General features: G+C 47.1%; 1 protein-coding gene across 1 annotated transcript in view; it reads right to left on the minus strand.

Moving 5' to 3' along the window:
- The window catches only part of ephb3a (eph receptor B3a), a 50779-nt gene that overhangs the window by 14222 nt on the left and 22334 nt on the right, over positions 1–14223 (minus strand). Inside the window, exons 4-11 of the mRNA XM_030364111.1 lie at positions 12202–12357; positions 9448–9783; positions 8452–8576; positions 7445–7601; positions 4772–4880; positions 4409–4461; positions 1746–1868; positions 626–873 (exon numbers count right to left, since the gene is read on the minus strand). Of these exons, the coding sequence (XP_030219971.1) occupies positions 626–873; positions 1746–1868; positions 4409–4461; positions 4772–4880; positions 7445–7601; positions 8452–8576; positions 9448–9783; positions 12202–12357 (1307 nt within the window). The remainder of the gene's footprint in view (positions 1–625; positions 874–1745; positions 1869–4408; positions 4462–4771; positions 4881–7444; positions 7602–8451; positions 8577–9447; positions 9784–12201; positions 12358–14223) is intronic.

Raw genomic sequence — 14223 nt, forward strand, 5'->3', positions numbered from 1 at the left:
TGCACATTTCATCTCTCAAAGTCAGCGGATGAAAGCCTGCGGGTTGTCACACACACGAAGGCCGGGGTAGCAGACCCCCCCCCCCTCGGTGCCTGGGTATTGAGCTCATGCAGGAGTGTGTGTGTGTCTGTGTGTGTTTTGCTGCACATATACCCTGAAGCTTTTGTCACCGAGGGAATCCCAGCCCTGTAGAGCTGTGTGAGTTGCCAGGCTCGTCGCTGCTGTATTTGTATGTTTATCCGTATTTGAAACCTTTTATTTGTTTGATTCATTCCCGTTACTGTCCAGTATATTTGCTGTGACAGCTGAATGTCCCAGCTGGGATTAATACAAATCGATTTTATTGTCTCCTTACTATAGAGGTAGATCAACAGGCCTTCCCTTCTGCTCTACACATTGTTCCATCCATCCTTCTTTCGTCATGCTGATAAAACCTGTCACATTTATAACTAATAAGTGAATAGAAATGGCTGAATTCAATTAATTGTTATGATTGTCAAATGTTATCTGAAATACCATATTTTATTGAATATAAATTGTTTAGTTTTATAAAATAAGAAAATAATTCAACCATTTTTTCCTTTTCTTCTTCTTCTTCTAATTTCAGTAAGTGTCAGTGTCTCACCCTAAGGAAGGAGTCCAGAGCTCCGTTCTCCATGAACTCGGTGATGATGAGGACGGGGCAGCTGCGGGTCAGCACCCCCTCCAGGCGGATCACGTTGGGGTGGTCGAACTGGCCCATAATCGACGCCTCCGCCAGGAAGTCCCGCCTCTGGCGCTCAGTGTATCCCGCCTTCAGGGTCTTGATGGCCACCACCGCCTCCCTGCGGCTCGCCTGCTTCAGCCTCCCGCGACACACCTCCCCAAACTCCCCTGGGGTGGAGAGAGGGCGGGGGTGGAGAGAGGGCGGGGGGGTTGCGAGAGGTCGGGGGGGGGGGAGTGGGAGGATGAATCGGGAAAGGGGGGTGGGGAGGGTGGAGGGAGAGACGGTTGGAGGAGAGGAGGGGGAGAGAGTGGGGGAGAGGAGGGAGGTGGGACATTACTGGTTTGCTCGAAGGAGAAGAGACAGGAGTCCAGAGCGCGGGAGAACAGTCAGGGGTTCACCCAGAGAGAGGAGGGATTGAGGAGGAGAAGTGGAAGAGAAGGAGGTCAGGGGTCAAGGTCGCTAGGGGAGAAGGAGGGGAAGGGGGAGGGGGGTCTGGAGCGAGCATGCAGCCGGGGGGTGGTGGAGGGCGAGAGGGGGCGGGTGAGGAACTTGGGGTTTTCGCGTAGTGTGCCTAAGAGAGTGTGTGAGAGTGTTAGTGGAAGGGAGAGAGGGGGAGAGACATCGAAATAGAGAAAGGAAACAAGCGAGGGACAGAGAGAGAAAGAGAGGGAGGTTTGGTAAAGGACAGAAGCAGATGACAGTAGAGAAAAAGGTGGGGTGGATGAGCAGGAACAGTTTGTCACTTGAGGTGAAGTCAGGACCCGACATGCTCTTAAAGCAGAGACAGCCGTCTCAAGGCTGCGGGGGCAGACACCACTACCAGGTATAGCTTCCACTCCCTGCTTCTTTCTTCACTCCCCCTCCCCCTTTAATCTAAAACGTATAACCCTCTCTCTCTCTCACAGATAGACCTCACCCTTTTCATAAAGAAGAGATTGGTTTTGAAGATCCCTCCCTGTAAACACGCAGCATTACCAGAGCATTGGAACGGAGACACAAACAAAGCGGGATTTCTTCTTTAAGAACCAGGAGGTCTTACCTGCTCCGATCACCTCCTCAATCTTCACACAGGAAATGTCGATTTCTTTGGCAAACTCGTGGACAGCCTCGTTGGGGTCCTCGTAGGTAAACGGGTCGATGTACACTTTCATCCCCGGAGAAACTAGGGAACACAATAACCATAAGATGGATTTTTTTAATGTAATAATTTCATTTAAAGGTCCCATGGCATGCTTCTTTATGGATGCTTTAATATAGATATATTGGGCCCCTAACACAGTATTTGAAGACGTTCCCCAAATACAGCCGTGGTGCAGAATTACAGCCACTACAAGCCAGTCGCACATTGAGCTTTTCCCAAACGCGCCGTTTCGGTGTCTGTAGCTTTAATGCAAATGAGGAGGAGAGAGGAGGAGGGTGGGGGGTGTGGCCCTGAGCAGCTGGCGGCCAAAGTACCATGCGCTGTTTACAGTGGATGCATCGCAATGGCGAGGCGGACATAGCTTGGGCCGTGTTCTGTAAATATTCTAGAACACTCCGGGTGCTCCGGTGGGAGTCCTGGAACTCTATATCTAAATAATTTCATATTATACATAGATATATAAATCATATAATACATATTATCACGGCCAAAAGCTGTGTGCAGCTCCAGACGATATTATGAATCTCAAACGACTGCGTCGGGTTCTCCGACGTCTCTGGTTCTTCCACTTCCACATCAATCTGAAGTAGACTGAACCGCGAAATGGAGGAGGGAGGGATTGTTGCCCGCGATTCTTGACCGCGTTTGCCTCCCACCGGAGCCCCGCTGCCGAGGAACTACCGCCTCGGCAACGGGCAACAGCCAGCAGGCAGCGCTTAGGCACCACCGCCTTGGTGCCTTGCGGCAGCGGGCATCAAGCAGCGGGCAGCAGGCAGCGAGTAGCAGGCAGCGGGCAGCAGAAAGCAGGCAGCAGGCAGTGGGAGACAATCGCGGGCAACATCCCTTTCTCCTCCATGTCGTGGTTCATGTACTTAAAGGTCCCATGGCATGAAAATCTCACTTTATGCGGTTTTCTAACATAAATATGAGTTCCCCCAGCCTGCCTATGGTCCCCCAGTGGCTAAAACTTGCGTTGGGTGTAAAACGAGCACTAGGTGGTTCAAGCGCGCTGATTTGGAATGTGGTCACATATGTCGTCACAAAGGATCTAAGCTCCTCCCCTTTCTCTGCCTTGCCAGCCCAGAGAATTTGGCCCGCCAATGAGAAACGACCGTGTGAGCGCCAAATGTGTGTGTGTGTGATTACACACACTGTAACGCAAGTGTTTTCTGTTGGTGTTATGGCGCATAACACGTTGGTTCTTTGACGTCTCTTGTATTTCCACAATGAGACTGTAGTTTGGGTTATCTCAGCCATGGTTGAGAAGGAATTGGGGGAAAAGAACTTTGGCTTTGACTCCCTGAAGTACATGAACTGCGACATGCTGCCTGCCGCCGGTTTCTGCGAGGCACCACCGCCGCGAAGCACTACCGCCCGGCAGCGGGCAGCCGGCAGCAGGCAGCGCGCAGTTCAGGCTACTTCAGATTGATGTGGAAGTGGAAGAACCATAAGCGTTGGAGAACCCGACAAAGTCGTTTGTGATTCATAATATTGTCTGGAGGCGCACACAGCTTTTGGCCGTGATAATATGTATTATATGATAGATATCTATGTATTATATGATATTATTAAGATATAGAGCTCCAGGACTGTAACGCAAGTGTTGTACACATCCTTGTTATTTGGACAACCGTTCTGTTGTTGGTGTTATGGCGCATAACACGTCGGACGCTCATCTCTGGTATTTCCGAGACTCGTAGTGGAGGTTATCTCAGCCATGGTTGAGAATGAATTGGGGGAAAGGAACTTTGGCTTTGACTCCCTGAAGTACATGAACCGCGGTTCATGTACTTCAGGGAGTCAAAGCCAAACCATTGCTGAGAATACCCCCACTACAGTCTCGTTGCGGAAATACCAGAAATGTCAGAGAACCCGACGTGTTATGCGCCACCAACACCAACAGCAGAACGGTTATCCAAATAAAAACAGAAGAGTACAGCACTTGCGTTCGCACGGTCTTAGCTCATTGGGCAAAGTAGGGAAAGGGGAGGTAACATTTCCCTGTATGACGACATACAGGGAAAAATTCCAAAACGGCGTGTCTGAGCTTTGTAGAGCAGGATAGCTAGTTCTCGTTTTACACCTTACGAAATTTCAAGCTACTGATGGGCCAATGAGAGACTACTCATATTAAGGTCAGAAATCCTCATAAAGTGAAACCTCAGAAACTTAACATTACAGCATTTTTTTTATTTCATTTGATATTTAGTAAACATATATAGACATTTGAAATTAGAGTTTTAAGAATTTAAAGCAGCTTTACATGGCAGTAAATCTGCTTCCATCGCACTGTTCTCCACTGTGCTTTGACCCAAATGTATCACCTGACATTGTGTTGACACCTTGGTGTTTCTGTATGAGTGTGTTGTCATGTGTGTGAGTTGGCCGGGTGATGTTGTTTTTATTCCACATAGACTGAGCCTGTGACTTCTGTCGGACAAATGCCCCAGTCAGGTGACCGCCGGCCGATCAAAGCTAGTGGTGTGCTGCTCTCATGGATCAAATGTCCACACGCATGTACAAAGTCACGCACAACCCGTTCAGATGATAACAGAACGTACTGTACTGCTGCAGCTTCTCCGTGTACTCCAGCTCTGAGCCGCTGTGCTGTTTCCTGGGGGGAGAGGAAACAAGATCAGATCAAAGGTTTAATCTATTTAGCTTGATACCCTTCAAAGGACAGGAAATCTGAGGTCATCGTTATGCATGATGAGGTCACTTATTTGAAACGGTGTGGTCACAAGACCCAATGCAGGGCTAATGCAAACACTGTAACCAATAGTACTTGATATTGTGTCCCTTCAAAAAGTGTTTGATTTCATTAGCTTTCTCTAATGAAGTCCAGCACTCAATTCAACGTGCAAGCGGTACGATCACACAAACACACACCACATACACACACACACACAAACACAAAGACTTACTTAAGGCAGACCACCGCCATGACCACCAAGGCCACGATGACCACCAGTCCGGCGGTGGCAGAGCCCACGATGAGAGGCAGCTGATCCTGCACCGACCTCTGGGGGTCACCTGTGAGGACACATTCGGCTATGAATTACCCTCCCATAAACCCACGTGAGACACCAAGGCCTGCCTCTCATCCACAGCCTGTCTGTTGTGCTTTATGGGGACCTGCTTCATGTGCTTTGTAGGGACTTTTGTCACGGTGGTTTATGATGCACGATAGTGTACTGCTGCCAAGTAATGCAGAGAACGTAAACATCCCAACATTAACATATTCATTGAAACAACATCTTTGAAATTGAAGGACAAATATCGCGTCTGCAACGTGACATCCAATAGCAGAGTGAACAAGACAAAGTCCTGTCAGCTACATTTAGTATTAGTGGTAGAGGTGCAGTGTTACATTACAGTATAACAGTAGCTGCGTTTCCATCACCCTGATTTTATGCGAATTTCGAAGTATCGAATCAGTAAACGGTGATGGAAACACCAAAATTCGCATACAAATCCTCTAATTCGCAAAAAAGTTTATCCTTGAGGTGGTTTTTGAGGAATGCGAAAGAGGGTAAATGTGCAAAATGGGAGACGGAAACACACTTTTCGAAACAGCTGTGACGTTGCGAACATTGACCACACAGGACTGACAACATCCTTCCGATTTCGGCATAACGACCGGCCATAGCAACCCTGCCGACATCAACATGTAGCGTCAATATATATGTATATATTTTTTTAAGCGTTTGTATACATAGACATCCTATATCATATATAGGATGTCTATGTTTGCATATCCTTTAATTATACCGTGTCCATTAATCCCTGATACATGGACACCAACATCCAGTCAAATTTTCTGTTCAGCCTTCAAAACAAGAGTTGGTAAAATGCATTAAACTGTAATCAGAAAACACGGTTATATGCTAGACCCTGGAGTATCGGTGTTATAAAGGCTGCGACGAATTTCGAATTATAAATATGTACAATGTATCCTTTAAATACGTCCATGGAACAGATGGCCAATGTGAATAATATACGTGTGGACCGCTGAAGAGGTAAAACTTTTCCTTGCTCTCATCGAAGAAGAAAAATACATTACAGCTATTTTAGATGGAAAACAACGCAATTCCATTATATATCAGGACCTAAGAGAGCTTGTTATCAAAAGGATACGACAAGCCCTGGAATGTGTGTAGTTTTTCGCTCCAACCACTTGATGGAAACCAAATTCGAATTTCTTTTTTGCGAACTTTCTAAAGATTTGTATCACCTTTTAGGTGATACGAGAGAGAGAGAGAGAGAAAGACCATCAGGGTTATTCCACCCTGGATTAACCCACGGCCACATTGATGCAATTCCTGACTAATAGGGATGGGCAAAACTATTCTTTTCCGGGAAACAGTTCTTTCAGTTCCGTTCACTATCAGGATTCATTCGCTTGATTCGTTTGTTTGATTCGTTCGTTAAATCAGATTGCGTTTATTACCCCCCCCCATTCCCCCCCTTTGCTTATAAGTATTGGGTACGCCCGCCAAATAAGGCTTTTTCACAGCCTGCCCTACCATAAGGGTACTGTCGGTGGACGAAAGGCCAAATATAATTGAGCTGCGCCAAGCCACACCGAATCGAGCCGCACGCGCGGTGGAAACGAGGGGGAATAAAAAAGTTTTCAGTCATGGTGCGCTTCGGAACACACAATAAGCAAATTTCTGTAGCATTGGCTTATACGACGCAGTTCGACCATTTCCATGGTAGGTAAAATAATACTTAATTAAAGCATGCAGTTGTGTTGTAGAACAAAATAAAACGAAAACGTATAAAGTGCTTGCATGATATTGAAGCTTAGAGCGACTGTTAGTTAACTTGTGTGGCGGTGCCTTGTCATTTGTTTACCCATGTGCCATGGCAACGCGATTGCTACCTGCTGTAGTACTCTCATTGGCTGAATCTTTGAGAACGTTTTAGACTCAATCTACATAAGGTTGCGGGGAGATGGAGCTCTGTTTGTTTGTATATTTTATTTACGTGACCATATTTTTGTTTTATGTAACAAAAAAAAAAAAAAAGAATCAAAGAATCAGTTTTGTTTTGGGAATCAGTTATCATCGTTCACCTTCGGGATTCGTTCGTTGTGAACGAATCGTTTGCGACCGACCCATCCCTACTGACTAATATGTAAACTGTGAACGTATCAGTGGTACATGCGCCTCCTGTGGAGAGAGACCCTCCTTACTGTGCAGGCTTGGCTGAGAGAGAGAACCTCCTTAAGGCTTAGTTATGGTTCCACGTCGATGCAACGCAAGGGGGTTTACGAACCCATTATGTCCTTGCGGATCCTCCTTACGTCCAATGCAAGGGATGCCTCCCAAAAATTCTAACCTTGCGTCCAGGCAACACAGCAGCAAGGGCTGTGATTGGTCCGCTTACTAAAACCCGACGCATAACCAAAACAGGTTCATGACTGCGTCAAAGCGTCTGTGTTCTCATTGCGTTGCATCGACGTGGAACCATAACTGAGCATTAACTGTGCAGGCTGGTGCTGAGAGAGAGACCCTCCTTACTGTGCAGGCTGGTGCTGAGAGAGAGACCCTCCTTACTGTGCAGGCTGGTGCTGAGAGAGAGACCCTCCTTACTGTGCAGGCTGGTGCTGAAGTCCATGGGGTTGCTGTAGCGTCCGTAGCCGGCCACGGTGCGCGCCCTGACCTGCACCACGTAGGGCGTTGCCGCCCTCAGGCCCTCCACCTTGGCGGAGCTGTGCTGGGCGGTCACGGTGTGGGACATGCCCTGGCCCTGCAGCAGAGTACGTCATCAACGATCATTAACCCCCTCCTAGTTCTCCATAAGCCAGGGAAGGTCACGCTAATCATCGGGGGGCTGCTTGATTGCTGACATTGTGGAACAAAGATGACAAGCAATAAAAGACACGAAGAGACTGTCCCCCCCCACAAACACCAGCTTTAAGACCACTCAGTTGTCAAAATTAGTTTATTAACGTGTTTTAATTAACGTTTGCACAAATATATATTTATTTTAAATTTAGAGCACACGCTCCATTTCGGAGGGTGCGTATAGTGAGCTGGGCTTGTTGATATAGAAAGATAATCAAAGCAATAAAGAATAGCTTGCATGCGCTCTAAATTGATCAATGTTTGCAATGTTTGAAATTGCAGCTTGTTTATCATGGGTGGCTCGGTTCTGACTTTGATTCTCACTATGGATTTAGAACCTCTAAGTATCTCATTTAGAATTGTCGATGATATTTCTCTGCCTTTTACTGTGATTACTAAAGCTGCACATCTATATTTCATCTGATACAGCACTGAGGTCAAAGCAACATCCCAACACCATAATCGAAGAAAGAATCGTGCAAAACGCAGTCTCCAAACAAATATGCATTCGTCTTCAATACATGCGGCCAATCCCTCGCATCAGGGGACAGTTTGATCAAGACATGATATGAAAACCAAGACCTCCTTGAGTCCGATAATCAGCATCGACCTCTGAAAGTGTTATTTACATTTTGAATACATAAACTTTTGGTGGAAATCTTGTTCCAGCAACTTGCCCGCTAAATCCCCTCCCGTAAACAGAGGATGCACATTCCAAGCCTGATAAGACGGTGACCTATACGGTGGCTCACCCTCTCGTAGTATTTAATCTCGTAGTCCAGGATGACTCCGTTGGGCGTCTCCGGGGGCAGCCAGGACAGACTCAGGGTGTCCGCCGTGGACTTCATCAGGTGGACGGTGGGCACGGCCGAGGGGGCTGGGGTCAGACAACACGCACACACACACACACAGACACACAGACACACACACACACACACACACACACACACACACGCACAAACACACACCACACTGAGTAACAGAAACCAGGAAAATACAGGATATAAGTGGTTTTGTCATGCAGCAGCTCAGCTGATCTCCAGCAGGTCTCCCCTTCACCATCTGCCGGGTTCTATTGATCTGTGTGTGTGGCTCTAATGGAACTTAATTGACAATCAGTGTCAGAGGGTCCATAAACCCGGTGTTGGGAGGGGGGGCAAGCCCAGGCTTAACAGAGGACGCAGGATGGAATGACAATCACCTAAAGGTGCTAAGTGTTAATGGTAGTGTGTGAACATATCATATTTACAACATTTCATATATATATGTGTGTTTACATACATAAAGAGGAAGGGCTGGTGAAAGTGGAGCTGAGTTATGGGACAGAGTGTAAAGTAATGTAAGAATGGGAGGAGATGACGGTCGATGGAAAGGAAATAAACCTGACATTGAGCGTGTGTGATGGCATATTTCATCTGTGCTGACAGTAACTCAGTTAGAGGTGGCAACAGAGTGCCATTCTTCATGGTCGTAACAAATCCTAAAGGAAACCTTCATCGCTTCTTCTTTGTAATATCTAATGTATTAAGACTCTATGGTTCTGGAGGATTTTAAATAAATATGGTAAAATATCTGCCCCACAAACTGACTGATATTTGCTACCTAGCATGGGCATCTCCACTGATAACTGGTTGATCCCCTCCACCCGTACCTCACCGGGCGCTACAGCGAGGCCAAGCGATTGGCGAGGCCAAGCGCCTCGCCATATCCTGCTGTCCGCTACCCGTCGGGCCCTGGGTGCCACTCACCGGCCTGGTTGGTGGTGATGTTGACGGTTGAGAAGCGCGGAGCCAACGCCGTCTTCCCCGAGACACCGTTGACAGCCTGCACCTCGAAGCTGTACGGCGTGTGGGCCAGCAGATTGCGCACCACCACCTTCCTCTGGCGCAGGCCCAGGCGCCGCGGGGCGATGTCCACGTTGTCGTCACAGCGCGTGCATGGGACCCCCCTGCTCAGGCACTTCTTGCAGACCACGTTGTAGACCAGGTCGCTGCGCCCCCCCGTGTCCACAGGCTCGTCCCACTCCAGGGAGAGGGACGTCTCGTTTACGCTGGAGATGACGTTCTGCGGCGAGGAAGGGATGGCTGGGATACACACACACACACACACACTGATGTTAATACACACATGAATATCAACACAGATTTACACATAGGAATCCACACACACACACACACACACACACACACACACACACACACACTCGACATGCAGCCATACACATACACCACACACATACACACATACACTGTCCATATAGAAAGACACCCACATAAATGTGCACACACACACACACACACACACACACACACACAAATTCTCACATTGCGAAATACTCCCACAAAAAGATAGACAGCACACACAAATAACATGCTCATGCACATACAGAAAAAGACAGATGAATGCCGATTTGCACAAACAGACACACACACTCTTTCAAATTGAGAAATAATAACACACGGATTAAGAACACACACACAAACAAACATACAGAAAAAACAGTACACAACACACACACACACAGACGGACAAAGACACAAATGTAGAAATACGCTAAACAGACACCCACAGTAACCTAAGCGCACACAACAGCATATGTAAATGTGTTAAAATGAAGAGATCAGACCAGGGCTGATCAGAGTGTGTCTCTGTGTGCCAAGCGCTACAGCCTGTCTACGCCCCACCAACGCAGCCCTGTTTAAACAGCTACTTAGGATTCTCTCTACAATGGAATCATCCTACCCCTTAAAGCCTCTACATTCACTCCCTCTGCTCATCGCTGCTCTTCAAGGCGCCGAGCAACATCTTTGGAATGAAGGGAACCAAACTGAACATCCCTGACAAGCTCCCCAGGGAGTCACGCTGGAACAGGGAAGAAGGAAAAGGAGGAGGAGGAGGAGGAGGAGGAGAAGAAAGGGCGGGCGTGTTCCTCTAAAAACATTGCTGTTTTGTTAAATGCTAGGAATTAAATAAACAACAGTCATCCTGACTTGGTTTTGCTAATGGCCTGAGAACAGATGCCGGCATCCACGCAACAACGACGCAACAAAGGGTTCAAAGTCTTTGTCTCTCTATCCACAGTATCTCTATCCACTATTCAGGGTTGAGGTCCTGGGCATCCTCTGAGAAATTCATATTCTGGAGCCAGCTTATCTCCACGACGACCAGATGTGCGCTGTGGGAGAGCAGGTTGCTGAAAAAAGGCAGGCTGGAAGAGGACGACCAAGGTCTCAGGGGAGAGTGACCATGACATCTTTTTAAACCAATCAGCGGCGTATGAGCGAGTTAGTTCCCCAGCGCTCCGCGGGATGGACCCTTCCCACTCCTAACCAGATAATGGTGTGCAGAAGGAAGGGATGTAACTAAGTAACACTACCGCTATGGCGTCGACAGGTGTCAACATTCCTCTACTCCCCAAGACAACGTCTACTGTCTCACTGAGGCCAAACCCACGCTCTCCCCTGAGGCCACACCCACACTCTCCTCCTAATGAAGCAGACCCAGTCATCTAACCCCCAGGCTGCTGGGGACTTTGATTCATTTCTGGATCAAGATGCTAAAACAGTTATCCAAAGAATGACTTGCAAAGAATGTGCAAGTAAAATACTTATTTCCAGCATGGTCCTTAATAGGGCCAACCAAAACCACAAACACACACAAAACACACTCTTCCACAAACTCACTGGTTGTAGCGACACACGAACAAGGCTAGCTGACAAGACACACAAAAATACACGCAGTACATAGAGAACAAAGCTTGGACTAAGAGCTGCAGCAACTAGGCTTTGTGTGTGTGCAAGAGTGGGAAAGACACAGACACAGTGTGAAAAAGATGGAGATTAAATAGGGGAGTGAGAGAGAGAAAATAAGAGAGAAAGAAATACGAATGAGACAAATAAGAAAGAAAGAGAGAGAGAGAGAGAGAAAGAGAAAGAGAGGGAGAGAGAGAGAGGGATTGCGTGTTTGAGTGTTTGTGTGTGTGCTTTACTGTACTCCGGTCAATGTCACAGTCCAAAGTGTTCCTGTGAACAGTGGACTGCTGTCACAGGTCACGTGTGTGTGTGTGTGTGTGTGTGTGTGTGTGTGTGTGTGTGTGTGTGTGTGTGTGTGTGTGTGTGTGTGTGTGTGTGTGTGTGTGTGTGTGTGTCTGTGTGTGTGTCTGTGTCTGTGTGTGTGTGTGTGTGTGTGTGTGTGTGTGTCAGCCCTGGGGAGAGACTGCAGGCCTGACGCAGCACATGGCGTTTAACAGTCATTGCGGAGACCTTTTTGTATGCTATGCTGCCTAATGGCATTCTGGGTAACTTTCTATAAGGGCCAGACCAATGATAACCCCTAATTAAACCGACCCGATGTCTTCCAAAAATCATATACACACTCTCTCTGTATTCTCTGTCTGACGCATCTTCTAAAAATGTGTAAAATATCAATCCAATCTACTGGATCTCTGCTGCTGTGAACACATGAAGTGCGCAGCGGGCGGAGCGGAGGAGCAGGGGCCTTACTGGTGCAGGCGGTGTCGGGCGGGTCGCTGTCGGCCCGGGAGAAGCCCGTCAGGCAGGGGCAGACGTTGACGCCCCGGGTGGCAGCCCGGCTGTTTGGGGGGCACGGGGAGCAGGAACCCTCGCCATACTTGGACTTGAAGGTCCCGGGACTGCAGGCTGGGAGCCGATGGGGTGGGAGGGGGGAGGGGAAGGTAAAGAAGAAGGAGAAAAACAAAAATCCAACCATACAATGTTATTGTCAAGCGTATGTCAAGACACACTGAAGGCTGAGGGCCGTCACACATCGCCTGCTTCAGAACAGGGCTCTGGATCACTGCTGGTTCTGGAGGAACCTCTTTGTGATAGAAGTTAGACTGCGACTGAATCAGAGGCTTTATCTGTCCATCGGTGGTCTGTCTGTCTGTATAGTTCTCCATCTCCCACTCCTCTTCTCATTCTCTGGAACAGATGACATTAATCTTCCCAAAAAAAGGAGTTCTACACTGACAGGTAAATTCCAGGGTGAGAAAGAAGAGAAAGAAGGGGGAGGAGGAGGATCACGATGATGGACTGTTGACAGTAGATTGTGGTTGTCGGACTGAATGGAGCAAGGGAGGGAGGGAGGGAGAGAGAGAGAGAGAGAGAGAGAGAGAGAGAGAGAGAGAGAGAGAGAGAGAGAGAGAGAGAGAGAGAGAGAGAGAGAGAGAGAGAGAGAGAGAGAGAGAGAGAGACAGAGACAGAGAGAGAGACAGAGAGAGAGACAGAGAGACAGAGAGACAGAGAGAGAGAGAGAGAGGATGCATTTGACCAATAAATCATGGTTTCTTCTGTCATAAGGCCTCAGCAGACACACCATGGAATGCATCTACAATACACCTGCAATATACCTCCAATATACCCTCAATATGCGTGGCTTCAGCTTGTATCCCTATCAGCAGCACGATAAAAAAACCAGCCAAAACACAACCGATTCACATTATATATGTTACGTCAAACCATTTAATTAGATGTGGTGATATTATGGAAACATAAAACATTGAATATATACATGAATAAAAAAATATTTATTATAATTATAATGTTTAATATTTAGCAATTATCAATTTGAGTAATAATTTATTAGAAATAAATTAAATAAAACAAAAAATGATTAGAATAATCGAAAATATGTAAAGGGTAAGGTTATTTGTATATTATATCAGTGTTTCCCCCAGCACTGTATGGTTAAGGTGGCCGCCTTAACAACAATAGGGCCCACCTTGACTACCAATGTATAAAAAATAAAATAACAATACTACAAATATATATAAATATATAAAAAAACGTAATCATTTTTTTTTAATTATTATGCATTAACAAAGCCCAAAACTCTCTTAGGGACAGAAAGCAGACTGCGAACTGAAACCCTCAACGAAGAACCCCCCCAACCCCCCGCACCTTGACCACCTTGACTAAGACATTTTCTGGGGGAAACACTGTGTATGTTTCTATGAATATAAATGAACAAAAAAAAGAATAGCACAAATAAATAAATAAATACATAAATACAAATATATCAATAGGTCTGCGAGTTCACAGAACCATCAGAAGCTCCTCGAAAGGGAGCCCTAGCATTAGCACATTAGCACGTTAGAAGGTTAGCAAACTAGCACGCTAGGGATGTCGGAGTGACAGACGCAACCTTACGCCCCTCCCCCCTGAGGAAGACCCACCCAGCACTGACCCTCCAACACTTCAACATTCCTGACTCATTGTGTAAAACTGTGGCTCTGGGAACATCTGTACTCCCAGCATGACGGCTCATAAAACCAGTAAGGGGAGAGAGTTGGAGGGGGGAGGAGGAGACGAAGGATGAGACAAAGAGAAAATGGAGATTGAGGGAGGGAGAGAGAGAGGGAGGGGGAGAGGAGAGGAGAGGAAGAAATAGATAGAGAGAGGCGGAGAGAGGGAGGGAGAAAGATGAGTGAGGGAGGAGGAGGAGGAGAGGAAGAAAGAGATAAAGAAAAAAGGGGGATTGAGGGAGGGAGAGAGAGAGGGAGTGAC

This window comes from Gadus morhua, chromosome 8 (genome assembly GCF_902167405.1).
Source record: "Gadus morhua chromosome 8, gadMor3.0, whole genome shotgun sequence".
NCBI lineage: Eukaryota > Metazoa > Chordata > Actinopteri > Gadiformes > Gadidae > Gadus > Gadus morhua.